The 16,678-nt window shown below is 33.8% G+C and overlaps 1 protein-coding gene and 2 pseudogenes across 1 annotated transcript; 2 read left to right on the top strand and 1 right to left on the bottom strand.

The window, feature by feature from the left end:
• The first annotated feature begins 2,396 nt into the window (after positions 1-2,396).
• On the top strand, positions 2,397-6,158 carry LOC110693278. Its single transcript, XM_021870441.1, has 3 exons — positions 2,397-3,888; positions 4,706-5,203; positions 5,435-6,158. Exons 1-3 carry the CDS (start codon positions 3,795-3,797, stop codon positions 5,950-5,952), a joined length of 1,110 nt encoding a protein of 369 aa, XP_021726133.1. The 5' UTR covers positions 2,397-3,794; the 3' UTR covers positions 5,953-6,158.
• Positions 6,159-6,852: 694 nt separating this feature from the next.
• On the bottom strand, positions 6,853-10,816 carry LOC110693314 (annotated as a pseudogene).
• Positions 10,817-13,875: 3,059 nt separating this feature from the next.
• On the top strand, positions 13,876-16,365 carry LOC110693329 (annotated as a pseudogene).
• The last annotated feature ends 313 nt before the right edge of the window (positions 16,366-16,678 follow it).

The raw sequence follows: 16,678 nt of genomic DNA, 5'->3' as shown, positions 1-16,678 counted from the left end.
AACTCTTAATTTTGATTACCCAAAATGGAATACAGGCCCTTAATAAAAGCACAGAGGTAGTAGTGAATTTCTTTAATGGTTTTTTCACAATATACCCGTGAGTTTTTTTGTTTATTCACCATATACCCCTAAACTTTTTTAAATTCATCATATACCCCCGAGTTTTCATTAAAATACACCATATACCCTTGATGACTAATGATTGTTAACTTCGTCAGTCATTAGGTTAATAATGACCTGAAATCACCCTAAATACATTCCCCTATCCCTGAAACCACCCACATTCCTTTTTCCCACCCCCAAACCACCCTAGTTTCCTTTTTTCATCCTCAAAATAAATCATACGAATATGGTTATGGAGATTTGGAATGGTTTTGGGGGTTGGAGAAAAGAGAGGAGTGGTTTCAGGTAGGGGTGAAAGTTTGGTTTCCAATTTGGATTATGGCCCAAACCGAAAAAATTCGGTTTTTGATTTTTCATTTCAAATCCAAGCTAAATAAGAATTCGGTCCAATCCAAACCGAACCGAATTGTCAATAAAGAAACCTAATCCAATCCATAAACCGAAATTCTTTCTTAATTTCTGTAGATTTGCAATTTTAATTATTCAAATATTGTGCAAGTTAATTAATAATATAAATTTAACTCATAAATTAATACCCAGATATTTTAATTACAAATTATTTCAATAACAATATTTGAAATTAAATTTCGCACCCCTCGATTTCTTCAATGCTTCTTGGTGTAGTCCTTGCTGCATTGCCGACCATAGAGCTAGTGGCGATTAAGGTTGCCTTCATCTAAGTTGCAGACGAAAGAACAAACACAAACTATTGGGTGCGGTCCGCACCCAATATGTTTCGTGCGGCGGAGAAGATGATGATGACGATGAAGACGATGATGATGATGACAACAACAATGGTGCATGAAGACATCAATGGTGGATGACGACAATGACGATTAGAAAATGGTGGAAGCAATGGTGGATATGCGATTGAAACCCTAGATGTGAAGCAGCGGCTGGTATGGTGGACATCGGTGTTGGTGGCGGTTAGAAAGGTGTGGCAATTTGCAATTGAAACCCTAGATGTGAAGCAGCTAGCGGCTGGTCTGCGTGGTTGGGCGCTCCGCCTGGCTACGCGGCTGGTCGTGGCTGCAGGAGCTGCGGTGTGGCTGGGCAAGGTGCTCGTAGTAGGTCTGGTGTTTGGGGGAGAGGTGGTGGTTGGACAGTGCAAATGTTGCACGTCCTAGCTGCTGTCCTGCTGGCTGCGTGGCTAAGCAACGGTGGTGCTATTGTTGGTTGGGAATTTCGGGAGCAGCCGGTGGTTTGTGCGGTTGTTGTTATTGTTGGGTTGGTGTTGATGAATTCAGGGGACAGGGGAGTTTTGAGAGGAGAAAATGAATTAAAATAAACTAATGACGCATATCGGCCATTAAAATGAACATATCAGCCAATTGATGTCTGATATTAGTCAACATTAGGGACATATTAAACATTAATAAAAATGTATCATTCAACACAAGGAACATATCAGCCAACAAATGAAACATATCAGCCAACAAAAGGAACATATCATCTAAAAAAAGATACATATCAGCCAAAAGAAGGAACATATCAGCCAACAAATGAAGCATATCAGCCAACACAAGGATTTAATCAGCAAACAAAAGCAACAAGTAAGCTAACAAAATTAACATACCAGCCAACAATTAAAATATACATATCAGCCAACAAAATAAAGATATCAACCAACTAAAGAAACATATTAGCCAACTAATGTCTTATAGCAGCCAACAAAAGGAACATATCAAATTTTTTTTTTTAAAAAAAAAAAAACATATCACTCAACAAAAGAATATATTAGCCAACACCAAAATCATATCAGCCAACAAATGAAACATATCAATCAACACATGAAACATGTCAATCATGTCAACCAGTGAAATATATATCAGTCAAGCCTGCCGCACGCAAATTTTCGTGTGGCAGTACGCACCCAATACCTTCTCATAAACATAATCGAAGAAACCTAAGGATTTGAGCATAAGAGAAGCTGAGAATGAAAGAGAGAGGAGAGAGAAAGAAAATCTAAAAGAGGCGGTTGAGGGTTTTGGAAAATTAGGGGTTTGCTTTTCTTTTTATGTAAGATTGGGCTGACTTAAGTTGGTGGGCTTTTGGGCCTAAATTATAATTGTACATTTACATCTAATTTGGTTTGGTTTGGTTTGGTTTGGTTTTTTCTGTTTTGAAGACCTTAAACCGAAATTCAAATTTTTTATTTTTTCAATCCAATCCAAACCGAATTGAAAAAAAAATTCAATTCGAATTAATAATTTGGTTCGGTTTGGTTTTAAAACTGTATGACTTTCACCCCTAGTTTCAGGGATGAGGGGGAGATATCTAAGGTGATTTTGATGCATAATTAACCAAATTCCACTCATCTTGTTGTCATTACGGGTATATGGTAAATTTTTGTAACAATTCAGGAGTATATAGTGAATTTGAAAAATTTTCAGAGGCATATGATGAATAAACGAAAAAACTCAAGAGTATATGATAAAAAACCGTTTCTATAATTTTTGATTTTTTTTTTTTTTTTTTTTTTACAGCCAAAAGGTTATCGATGAACTTATCAAAGTACTGAACTAAACAGTACAAAATTGTTACTATTAAAAATTCAACTGTCAGAGCAACTGGGACCCCGTGTAAGTACTCAAAGAGTTAATAACTACTCTCCACGTGTTCGGTGAGATTGAATTTAGTTACCAATCTTAAAGACAAAATTACACTAATTAAAAATCCAAAATTAAGTTAAAAAAAATAAAATAAAATTGAAAACCTCTTACAGCAGCAAACTGTTCAGTTGGATGAGAGAGAGAGAAAAAGAGTGAGTGAGTGAGAGAGACACAAGGTTTTCTTGTTAACGTCAGCAGAATCAAAGTATCTCTTCATTTCAAGGAGAAGTCACAAAAACTTTAATTATCACATTCACATTTGTTTTTAGCATTTCATTGCATTATTAAGGTACTATCCTTTTTAATTCATTTTTATTTTTATATTTTTTTGTACTTCAAAAGTTATCTTGAAGACTTATATTCAGATGTCTAAATCTAGAAAAAATTTCATTGGATACACTGGAATTTTATGGGTGTTTTATTGTGGAAAAATGAGTTAATTTTTGGTGGGTTTGTTGGGGTATTGAATTAGTTTTAGTAATGTTAGGTTGCTAAATAAATTGGGGTTTATGTTTTGAAAGGTATGATCTATGAATTTGTGTCCATAACTTGAAATGCTGATGTTTTGACCAAATGGGTTTGCTTTTAAGCTTGGGGTTTATTTCCTTTTTCCTAATTTTTTGTTCAATATTTGAGTAATGGGTTAAATGGTGTATCTCATAGTTTTGTGCATTCAAAAATTTGAGATTTAAGCTATAAAGTTCTGTCATTGGCGGGGATACCTGTCGTATAGGTGTTGTGTTCTGGACCATTTGCTAGGCTGGCGAGCTCCCCCAGATAAGTTCGTAAAACGAAGCTTATTAATACACCAATTTAGAAAGAAAGAGGAAGGATATTAGAGGCAATCAAACATAACTCACGGCTTATATAGTGGACTAAACCACGAGATTATTTCAATTTCCAATTCATTTCACTCAATTCCTTACTCTTTTCATGATAACATTTAATAATGCTACAGCATCTCTGGAGTAGTATTTATTACTAATCACATTGTTTAGATCAAGTGCACATTTTCGAGACCTTGGTTGTTATCTTTTCCTCTCATTTTCTCTCTCAAAAATGGCTTCGTCTTTGCTTTGTCTTGTTTTCGTATTCGTCTTGATAAGCTGCAGTGATTATTTTGCTTCTTCAATCAATGCTACTGTTCTTGATGGTGAGTAATAATTGACAGTATTGCGTATAGTAATAATGAGCGTGTAATAATATAGACGAGATTTAATTTGAGTTATTGGGTTTTGATGCATCCTTGCCTAGTTGCCTAAGCCTTTATCATAATTTAGTAGATAATGCATAATAATTTTGTGTGTTATTCAAGTAGTGTTTACGAAGTAGTTCGTGTATATTTTAATTACCACTTGTTCACTGTTTAAAATGTTATTAATATTTATGCTCTCATTTAGTACAGTTTTTTTATTTTTTTATTTTTTTTATGCATTATGTTTTACTTGCAAAAACTTAATTTAAAGGATCAACGTAATTAATAGCTAGAACATTATGCAAAAGTTCATACTCCGAACATATATTCATATGAAAATGGGACTAATCATTCACCGTAAATTTTTATATATTCAATTGCTAAAGTTTTTCAAACATTTTAAGGTGGAAAATGATATATAGGGATATATTATATATGCACAGACGAAAGTAAATATATTACGTCACTCAACATGTGATATTTTTAATGTCATATATTCTTAAATAAATCAATTTAGATAATATATTTAAGGCATATATACATCACCTAAGACCAAATATATATCTGTAACTCTTTAAAATACCACATTCAACGTCTCACTCTAAACATTGATCCTAGTAAATACTTCAAATTTTTTAGCTAGTACTAGTAACTTATCACTACAAGTATGAAGTAAGAGTGTACATGTTGAGTCCAAGAAGTTGAGGTGCGTGTTAGATTTGAGTTACTTATTAGATTTTCAACATTTAACATTTTTATATTATGTTACATACAGGACTTCTCCCAAATGGAAACTTTGAACAAGGACCAAAGCCATCAGACTTAAAGGGTACAGTAATCAAAGGAAAATACTCCCTCCCAAAATGGGTGAAGAAGGGCTTAGTAGAGTACATATCAGGTGGACCTCAACCGGGTGGCTTCTTCTTCGCGGTTCCACGAGGTGTCCACGCTATAAGGCTAGGGAATGAGGCCTCTGTACATCAATATGTGAGAGTTAAGAAAGGGTCATATTACTCCCTTACCTTTAGTGCAACAAGAACTTGTGCCCTAGATGAGGTCTTAGGGGTTTCAGCTTCTAATGACTCCGCGGATTTACCCATCCAAACGTTGTATAGTAGCAATGGAGGAGATACTTATGCTTGGGCTTTCGAGGCCTCTTCTCAAATTGCTAAGGTTGCATTTCATAACCCGGGTAAGGAAGAAGACCCTGAATGTGGACCGCTTTTAGATGCCATTGCAATCAAAGAGATGGCGCCACTTCCTAAACCCATAGGTAAGATCAATTTGAACATGTAATAATGCAATTATATATTTTTGTCCGAGTGACTTGCAATTGTTACATAACATTTGCTAGGCCCAGATTGACCTCTTTGGTAGAATAACACAAATTAAATTATAACTCAATCAAAAACTTAACTTAAGTTGATGGTTGAAGTCTATCAGTTTATAACCTTTAGAGATTTTTTTAATTTTTTTTTTTTTTCGTATTTTTCAATTTTTTCAGGAAACATGGTGAAGAATGGAGACTTTGAAATCGGTCCACATGTGTTCAAAAATTTCTCAACAGGAGTCCTCCTCCTTCCACATGCCCATGATTATATCACTCCACTTCCTGGTTGGATTATTGAATCACTAAAACCAATCAAGTACATTGATTCAACACATTTCTTTGTGCCCTCAAGATCCTTTGCTGTCGAATTAGTAGGAGGAAGAGAGAGTGCGATAGCTCAAATCATAAGAACGGTACAAGATCAATTCTACCTCCTCACCTTCAAAATCGGAGATGCCAAAAATGGATGCAATGGACCTATGCTAGTGGAAGCATTTGCGGCCAAAGATACAATTAAAGTTAGTTATGAATCCAAGGGAAAGGGTGGTTTCACTTCTGCAAGTCTTAAATTTAAGGCAATCTCAGATAGAACTAGATTAACCTTTTGGAGTTCTTATTATCACAACACAGTTGATTTTAGTCACATGTGTGGTCCTGTCTTAGACGATGTTAGGGTTGTGCCCCTTCACTAACTGCAAGGGACGGAAGAAATATTACGTATGATTAAAGATTATTTTGTAAGTGATTATTACAAATGGAATAATATGTTATAGGGATTAAAGCTGGATTATTTTGTATGCCGTGATTTCTATACAAGGAAATTTAAGACATCATGGTCTTATCAAAGCATGTATTATGAAATGAATTTATATAAGATATAGTATTGTGAAATGATCTTTTGCACAAGGGTCTTGGAATATTTAAGTTTGATCGAAATTTATTCCTTTTTAATTATTTCAAAATACAACTTATCTATAAAACATGTTTTACAAAGTTTAAGTCATAGATTTACCTTATAATTTAGCTTCTATCATCCAAATTTGCCTAACAAAATTAGTTAACCTGAATTTAATACTCTGATTTGTAGCTAGAAAATCATTAATTAATTAATTAAACAACACTACCACAAATCCCGTCCTTTTGAGACGCTTTTTTCCATTATTTACGGCATTGAAAAGCGTCGCCATTTTTTGGCAAATTTGCGAGACGGCAAATTTGCGACGCTTTTTCCGTGTCTCAAATCTCGACACCTTTTTATGTCCCAATATTTTCTGACGTTATAAAACGTCGAAAATCTCGACGCTATCTATGTCCAAATTAACACACGAAGCGTCGACATTAGCAGAAATTGGCGCACTTTCTTTACATTTTCGACGCTTTTTGTTGTCTAAAGCATTAAATCGGTGACGCTTTTTTGTGTCTAGAGTTTCGAACATTTGATATATAATATTTTTGGGACGGTTTTTTCGTCTATATTATCTACGTTAGGGACATTTTTTCTTGTCCATATTATTAAAAAAAATATCTAAAATATATTTAACAAAAAAACGTGCGTTCCAATGAAAAAAAAAATTACCAAATAATTGGGCCAATTTTTTTTTTTTTTTTTTTTATTTCATATAGGTATATTATAGTATATGTACAATATCTCACAGTAACGAGATTTCTATTACAACAGATATAATTCCAACTTATACTTCATTCGTGACTAGTTGTAGTGGAACAAATCTGCTCATTTCTTCTCAAAAAATCTTCAATCAATCTCCAATTTAGCTGCTCCTTAATATACTTGCAAGAGGGCGTAAAGCAAAGTTCATGAAAAATGGAGGAAGAAAGGAAGAGTGGAAGCAACTGCCCTTGAAGGATGCCTGATGCAAAAAATAAAATAAAAAAAAGGTTAAAATTATCAACAACCTTATACCTGTAATCCTCAAATAGAAGTAGCTGCAGCCGGGAAGGAAGGAAGCGACTCAAAATTCCTTCCTGAACATTCTCCCCCGTATACCTTGACACCACAAGCAGCATGTGAACCTAGACCCACCTTTCTAGCAATAGTTTCTTTATAATGAAATGAAGCAAAGGCTTTCAAAGCTCTCACGCACTCATAAAACAATTCAGAATCCCGCACCAAAACAAGGTAGAGGAACAGATGCATCAATGCCTGGTATATAAATAAGAAAACAGAACTTTATCAGTGGTTCTCCAACTATACTGAAGCTTAAAATGGCAGCCCTGCTAACAAAGTAACAATAAGATCTAGAAAAATTTCAATCTAAGATAAATACCTAACTTATTGGAGTATGCTTACCTAACATAGAATGACATTCATGATATTCCAAAGTTAAAGCAAGCTATAAAAGCTGGTTCAATAATATTCTTTTGGCCAAGTAAGTTTTTAGCATATCATATGTTATTGATAAAAAAAAGAACATAAAAAAGAAAACATATATAGTTATCATTATCAATCCAACAATTGGACACACCAAATCAATACTGATAGAAATCTGAACAAAAAGGCAAACTCGCCCAAATCAACAGGTTAGTGTGCGCTATCCATGCTGCTGTGACTCCGAACACAGCACCTTTTTAGATGTACCTTCAGGCTTTAGTCCTTTATAGGTATGTTTTTGTGTAAGACCCAAATGAAAAAAGACTTAAAGAAGATATTCAGCATAATCTATAAGAGTAGTTAAAAACAGTAAAAACTGATTTAACAATCTGATCAATACCCCAACTTCACTACCAGATCTAAGATTAGTCACAACTTGATTTAGTAAGACTTTAAGTCAATTAAAAACTTGATTTAGTAAATTTAAAATTATAACAGACTTAAGGAGCGTCTCAAGAACTAACTAGGACATAAAAACTACAAATTTACTAGAATAAAATTTTGCAGCCAAAGCACATAAACTAAGATGTAGATTTACGGCCAATATATGAGAAAAAAAAATTGAAGTACATACAATATTCATTTCATTAGATTGCTTGATAATAATTACGACATCAATATAAACTGCCCAAAACAATCCTTCGTATAGTTGTATATAAATTCTAACCAGAACAAACCAAAAAACATAAACAAATCTCAATTAGCTAGTTAGTAATTAGGTGTAGATATTCAATCTCAGAAAATCAAATCCAATTCAAACTTTAAAAAAGTTTAATCTAGCTTATAACTAAAAGAATTAACACTAACATTAAGTTTATCATCTCTACAAGACCACTAATATGAGAAAAAGCTACTGATCATTAAAGAAAAGAGCATTAAAAGTTAATTCAAATAATGAAAGTAGATAAAAGACAAATCTTACTTTATCTTAATCTAATATCTAATATACATTAAATCATTCCCATCTAATCAACATACACACAATTACAACTAAGTAATAATTCTATTAGTACTATTACTTGGATTATAATAACCAATATTGGAGATTAAAGTTCCAAAAATCATATAGCTGCTGAATATAAGAAATCAACGAGCGACTGGACAGGAAGATATTAATTGCAAGACAATAATCTACCTCATAATCGTAAAACATTTGCATGCCGATTCTAGATAGATAGTCTATAGCTGCTCCTAATTTAATGGCTTCACCAATAGCTAGTGTTCTAGCCTCAAATCTGAGCCAACAGAGTGAAATTTTAAATCACAATCATACATAAAAATAAAAAAATAAAGAATATGAAAGAAAGAAAAAAACTCAATCATGAATATTGGTGTATAAAAGCTAAGAATGAATATTTCATAATATAAGCACCAAGATATTAAAGCTCAATGTCATCTAAGACAAAATTTATACACATAGTAAGCACTCTTCTTTTTTAGAAATTACATGAATAAATCACCTAAAGTGTAAAGAGATTAAAGACAATTCATTAACAAGCAAGAATAAGTAACCTCTCACATGGAGTATGTTATAGACTAACTTACTGCAATTATAATTTAAGACAATTTGCAAGAACCAAGGCTTAAACTTGAGTATTTGATTCACTGATGATTGAATTACAAGGGATAGGCATAACTTGAGGTTATGAATCTCACAGTAGCTTGAGGCCACAAGTCTCTCATGTGTTTTCACTAATTTCTGGATGGTCTCTACTGCCCCCTAACTACAATACATATACTCAAGACTTAACTAGAACATGTGACATTAATTAACTAAAATAGAAACCCACAAAGGTTATGATTAAAGGAGGCTGCCTTCTTTCCTCAACTTCCCCTTAATTGGCCTTGTCCTGTTGTTCATTGTTCCTTCTCACAATTGACCCTTGCTGCTGCCCCTGTTTTGCGCGCCTGGAGTACACCAAAAGTGGTGGTTGAATTGGTCCGATAGCTTTGTTGACCTTATTGACCCGTTCCATAACAGAGTACCACACCAGTACACCACCCCTCACAAAAAGGCAAGCTCTCTGGCTTGGGAAATTTAATCATATCTCACACCCCACCTAGTCACCTACTCCTTTTCCCATCTACCATAACCACACATAATAAATAACAACATCAATAAAATACAAGTACTTGTCAAATAATGAGCATATATCAGATACTACACTAACAATACTTGCTCAACCTGTACACCAAATCCGAGCAATGGATACACTTGATCCTAAAAATCATAGGTGATTCAAACAGATCATTGCATGAGCAAAAATATACAATCTCAGAGCATTTCTTCTACATAAGTATTGCTCTATATGAAAGCGACATAGCAGATTTTGCACAAGATAAACTAAATAAAACATTAATTTACAAGATTTACAATAATTTGCTAATAGTTAAATCGATTCCTGAAACTACAAAGTAGGAAATTTTTGGAAATTTGGCAAACTATAATGCACATCATTTGTATCAGCTTAATTAAATACAATAAATCAAAAAAAGAAACAAAAAATCAATTACCCATCTAAGCAAATTTATTATTTCAGTTAGGGGGTGGGTGCATTAGCTTTAAAAACTCTGCAACTGCAACTAAACAAAGTACATTTGATCACTTTTAGACTCACCGAGAAGGGCACTAATATTTGATTCAATGTGAGCCTCTGGTCTTCCAAATGCGTAGCAGAAACATAATTCTCCTAGTGAATAAGGGCTGGAACACCCTTGAGCTAAATCCTTGACCCTCCAAGGGTGCTAAGGGGTCTTATAAGTTGGCCTATGTCCTGCATAAGCTCTCAAAAGTGTAGCCATTACTAAAATCCAATATCAACATTAAAGCAACAGAGAGTAGTAGAAGGGTTATTTGTCAGCCAAAACAAGGATGCAATTAGATTTGATATTTCCAACTTCCTCTTTAAATTTATTGAGCACCCCATTGAAGCTTGCTACTGTAGGATCCATTATCTTTAACCCCCTCTTTTTTTCCTGATAATTTTCTCAAAAATATTAGAATAGTGACAATGTATCTTATCTTCTATAAAAAATTTAGAACAATGGCAAATGATTTTGTTTTGAAATGCGCAAAGATAAAAAAAATAGAATTTCAATCAAAACACACAAATATAACCAAGAGGCTTCAATCCTCACTTCAAACCCAATAAGCCTACAATAGCCATCATCCAAGAAAAAAACGTGAAATTTGTTAGGAACAACAAAAATAGACATAAACATCAATAACCCGGCTCATATAAAAAAAATAAAAAAGGAACGCTTAAAAAAACTGTAATATCAAAAAATGTTCCCCTTTTTTTTAGCTTAGAAAACCCCATGAGCAGTAGTAAGCATAGGAAGCAACAACATCTAAGCAGAGGAAGCAGCAGCAGCATCAAGCATAGGCGGTGGCAGGCTGGCAGCAGCATGTAGCAACGTTAAGCATAGGTAGCAACAGCTTCCAACAGTATCAATAGCAGCAAGATTTAATCACATACAAGGGAAAAACGAACGCATAAGAAAATAGTAGCAGCAAGAAACACAGGGGAATAAAAAGTGCAATAATATTTTCAAACACCCTCAATATACCCTAAATCACACAGGAAATCCCTACAGAAAATTACAGAACAACTCTATTAAAATCCCACCCAAACAGCAAGAATAAACCAATTTGAACCAAAACAAACCAGTCGGAGCAAAACAGCCCAGTTTAATAGCAAATAAACTCCAAAAATTCTGAAATTTTAAAGGCAGAAAGTAGACAAAAAAACACCCAAATTCAAAAAAAGAATCACCTAAAAAGCTTCTCTAACGAAGGAGAACGAGCCAAACAAAGTCAGCACTCACAGCAGCTCCTACGAAAATCAATGCGAAGTGTGATGGAATTGTGAGACGAAAACAATGCGATCAAGCTCATTTAAAAACATGAAATAAAAGGCTAATATTCTAAAAATTGAATTAAACCAGAAGCACAAAATGAAACATAACAGAACCCTAAAATCTCAATTACTCATGAATCTAACCCATATCTAAACATAATCTGTTAGATTATTGAAAAATATAACATTAAAAACAAATTTGGTCTGTACCTTAATATTATCGATCGGCACTCAGAGGGACGACATTGATTACAATTTTGGATCAAGATCTATAAATTGATTCAAAGAGAGATGAAGATCTGAATTTTAAATTGATTTACCTAAAATTGAAATTGAATCCAAGAAGGACAAAGATCTGAAATTGAAATTGATGTACCTCAATTTGAAGAATCTGGTTCACAAAATGATATTCCTCACATTGAAATTACTTCGAGAAAAACAAAGATCTGAGATTGGAAACAATGGTTCCATAAGTGTCTTTGTAGAATTCGGATTGAAAGAGAGAAGAGTAGAATTCGGATTGTAACTAGAGGTTTTTGTTTTTGTGTTTGTGTTCTTGTTCGGTGGTTTCATTTACCCTAAATTCTACAATTGAGGGTTTCTTGCAGTCACGTGTGGGGCACGTGTTATGTTCTCGACGCTTTTTAACGCCGAAAATTAATTTCGACCTGCAAAAGCGTCGAGATAATACGCATAGTATAATTAATAGTTAACGCTGCTTGCCTAGCGTCGAAGGTCCAGCGTCGAGAAAATGCTCTTTTTGTAGTAGTGCAAGGGTACGTTGTAATATACTAGCTATGGATGGTGCCCTAAAATGCCCTTATAAACGTCACTAAACATCCAAAAAACTCGTGATCATCTCTCAAGGGGGATGAAATGTTCTGATTTGAATCAGCTTTTGGAATCTCAACGGAGTTCTCTTAAAGCCTCGCTTTCTAGGAAGGATATGAACAAATATTTAGCAACATTCTAAGGTAAACCAGCTAGTCTATATTACACTCCTTAATAATAACGTATTACATAGCTTAGTCATATAATACATAGTTTTACAACAAAATAATATCTATATATAGCAATTAAAGTCGAGGTCTTAAGTTCATGTGATCAAAGTATATATTAATATCAATATTATTATATAAATAGTTAAATTAAAATATTAACTCCCAGCAGAATTTAAGTAGAGTATTGTTTGTAGTACAGTGTAGTACGACAGAAACCGAGCAAGAAGGAAGGAAGCCTTAAATTAGAAGCAACTCTTAGTATAGGACAGTGTGAGCAGTAATTAGCTAGTGATTAAGAAGAGACAGTGTAACATATCTCACGGCTTATTTGGTGGACTCACGCACTACATGATTCCATTCCGATCCTTCCACTAGTCTTCTTTCTTCTCATTAATTCAATTCTCATTCATTGCTGTGCCAGCCTCGATCTCATTGTGTTGATTGTGATTTTGTGATTATGTACTTGGAATTTCGTATCCCTCCATCCTAATTTAAGTACGTAATTGCATAACTATTTCTATTCACAAATATTCGTCTTTTATTAAAAAAGTTTTGACCTATTGATTAACATTGAGAATCTATGTATGATAGGTCAATAGCTCATAGTTAGGTTTTAATCCCCCACCCCAATTTGTAATTTGTTTTCTCTTGTGACTCATTAAAAAAAAGACAAAAAAAAGAAGAAGAAAAGAAGTCTTGTATTCAATATTAGGATGTCTTTAAACAATTTCTCTATATAAAATTGGAAAATTCAACTCCGGCTTCAACCCATGGGATGTTTACCTTTCACTTACGCTCTTTCTCTCAAACACTCACTTTATATTCTATGTGATGTGAACCTTTTAGTTTTTACCCACGTATGTACTGGCTACGTGTTACTCTAGCTAGACCTCTAATATGTGTCCGAAGTTTAATAAAATGATACTCCTTTCATTCCATTTTAATTTTTCCAATTTGAAATGTAAGTTTTCAATAAACAACAAAATGTGCGGATTTAACATGCCACTAAACTTAAATTTAATTAGTAAAAAATTAATCTAGAAAAGACGGGAAGCATAAGTCAATAAGTGATGTCCCTTTAATTTTGTTCATTCACTAAATATCACACAACTAAGGAGTAGCTTAGCTGATTAAATTAAAGTCTTGAATGTAGTAAACAATACTTAAATCAATTTCCGTCTATATCACTAATTTTTGTGCCTCATGTACAAAAGAAAAAAAAGAGAGTGCTAAGAAAGGACCGAGAATAGTTTAATTTATATGTTAACATAAATTATTATTAATTTTAGAGTCAATGTATAATGTATATGTATATATAATGAGTCTAACTTCTCAGTTTTCATTGCACTTTCACGTTCTCGGAAGCGCAAATTTTTCTCTCATTCTCTATTATCGAGTATTCCGTAGATCAAAATGGGTTTGTCTACCCTTTGCTTCGTCCTTATGCTAATGATAAGCAGTAGTGATTATATTGCTTCTTCAATCGTCTATGCAACTACTCCTGATGGTGAGTTTTACTTAACTATACTCTAACTTTACGTTTATTTACCATCTTATTTTATATTTATTCTTACATCTCCCAAATTAAATACGAATAGAGAAAATTACTTTTTTGTGTGTTATATCGAAAATGACTACATGGTTGGGAGGTAGTTCGTTATTGGAAAAAAAAAAGGTGGGTCACGCATGAAAATTGGCCCAGCTCACATCCACGGATTGGGCCATAATTGATTGGCTCTCGTCTCTTAATAGGAGAGGCGAAACTTTATTGGGTTAATCCAATTTACATATAATGTAAGGAAAGTTTGAACATAGATCTACATGATTATTAACATATATTCCTAAAACTTAAGGTAAAAATTGTTAGTCACATTCCACCTCCTTTCTAATGATAAGAGATGTCACATAACATTGCATGTGACACGTATCAACAACATTTAAAATCTCATATTGCTTTCACAATGAGTTTTACACTGTATCTATGATTTATTTATACGTTGAAAACGATATCTATTTGCAGGATTTCTCCCAAATGGGAACATTGAAGAGGCACCAAAGCCATCAAACATGAAGAAGACAATTATAGCTGGTAAACACTCTCTTCCCGAATGGAAAAACAATGGCTTAGTAGAGTACATATCAGGTGGACCTTAACCAGGTGGCTTCTACTTCAACGTCCCACGTGGTGTATACGCGATTAGGTTAGGGAATGAGGCCTCTATCTCCCAAGAAGTAGTACTAAAGAAAAATTCATACTACTTAATCACCTTCAGCACAACAAGAACTTGTGCACAAGAGGAGTCTATTAGGGTTGCAACCTCTGGAACCACAGTAGATCTCCCTATTCAAACATAGTTTAGTGGTGATGGAGGAGATACTTATGCTTGGGCTTTTAAGGCTACTTCTCAAAATGTTAAGATCACTTTGAAGAACCCTGGAATTGAAGAGGATCCAGCTTGTGGCCCACTCTTGGATGCTATTGCAATTAAAGAGATATTGTTAGCACATTACATCGAAGGTAAATTTCTATATTTTTATTAAGATTAAGGCATCTACATCACGGGTTACCACACTCACGTTTTCCTTTTTTTCCCCAGTTATTTGACTATTTAATTAACTGTTCATACTAATCTTTTAGATTTTCAATACACTATTAAAATGTCGCAGTGAATGACAACTAGTTTAGTTGGTTAAAGTCTTGAAAATGATACTCAAAACCTGAGATCAAATCTCGTTTACATTATTACCCTAGAGGTCAATTAAGCCAATTGACATCTACTTACATCAGATGCATGTTTATTTGTTTAATTTAAAGGTCATTGAGAACTTCATGTTTTAAACACTTTAACGAGCTTAGTCAATTAGTTTGCTATATATGGATGATTCAAGAGTTATCTCATACATCGTCTCGCTGTTCACTAAGAAACAAATGAGGGAGGGAGAAATTAACATTAAAAGTAAATTGTTATTAATTGATCTCATGGGTTAATAATCCTTGAGTTGTTGTACGGTTGTACCACAAAACATTTGCAACATGTTACATTAATTTGAGTCGGGGATGTCCCAGTTTCTTATAGTGAGAAACAAAATTTATTTCTCACATGACATTTTTGTAAATAAACCAACAACTTTATTCAATTGTGGAATTGTGGAGCCCATAATAATGAAAAAGTTGTTGATTTATTCACAAAAATGCCCCCATGAGAAACAAATTTCATTTCTCAATATGAGAAACAGGGAATTTCCCAATTTGAGTCATGGTTATTGACTCGTTACAATGTTCTACTTAATCTTTTGCAGGTAACCTAGTTAAAAACGAAGGGTTTGAAACCGGTCCATATGTACTTGAGAATTTCTCAACAGGAGTCCTCATCCCTTCACATCCCCATGACTCCGTCTCCTCACTCCCTGGCTGGATCATTGAATCAGCGAGGCCTGTAAAGTTCATTGACTCAAAATATTTCCACGTACCCTCCGAATCATCTGCTATTGAGCTCATCGGAGGAAGAGAAAGTGCCATTGCTCAAATTATATATACTAAACCTAATGTATCATACCTCCTTACTTTTAAAGTTGGTGACGCCAAAAATAATTGTCCTGGTTCAATGGAAGTTGAAGCATTTGGTGGTAAAGAAAATGTTAAAGTACATTTCAATTCTGAAGCTAAAGGTGGATTTACAACTGCAAGTCTCAAGTTTCAAGCAATTTCTGATAGAACAAGAATTACATTTTGGAGTGCATTTTATCACACTAGGCTTGATTATGGCTATATGTGTGGTTCAGTCTTAGATGATGTTAAGGTTGTACACGTTATGTACTAGTGTGAGTTGATTAAATTAGTGTCATGTTGTTGAATTTTATTTCAGTTTTATTCATAAAGCATTTTGTGAAGTATACCAATAAATTATATTCGAAAAAAATATATATTCTAATCGATCAAGGTATTTTATTAACCTATATTAGGATTTGAAATATACATCACCTATAACTTTAAGTCATCACAATCAATAAGACATTCTTATACAACATCGATTTATATCTCTTTGGGAGCTAAAAATTTTCTCCCAACTAAAACCTAAGTTATATGACCCGACTTAAAATCAAATTATTCAACACCAGCGCGTTGCAGCGCCTAACTGTGTTGGAAATGGCTTAACCATCACAGGGG

This window comes from Chenopodium quinoa, unplaced genomic scaffold (assembly GCF_001683475.1).
Source record: "Chenopodium quinoa cultivar QQ74 unplaced genomic scaffold, ASM168347v1, whole genome shotgun sequence".
NCBI classification, from domain to species: Eukaryota; Viridiplantae; Streptophyta; class Magnoliopsida; order Caryophyllales; family Amaranthaceae; genus Chenopodium; species Chenopodium quinoa.
The sequence above is the reverse complement of the archived record's forward strand: the minus strand, read 5'-3'. Positions and strand labels throughout refer to the sequence as shown.

Excerpts from the sequence above, each read along its gene's own strand:
- LOC110693278 (XM_021870441.1), top strand. The coding sequence starts at position 3,795 with ATGGCTTCGTCTTTGCTTTGTCTTGTTTTCGTATTCGTCTTGATAAGC. Across the intron at positions 3,889-4,705 it reads CAATGCTACTGTTCTTGATG|GACTTCTCCCAAATGGAAAC; the intron begins GTGAGTAATAAT and ends TGTTACATACAG. Across the intron at positions 5,204-5,434 it reads GCCACTTCCTAAACCCATAG|GAAACATGGTGAAGAATGGA; the intron begins GTAAGATCAATT and ends CAATTTTTTCAG.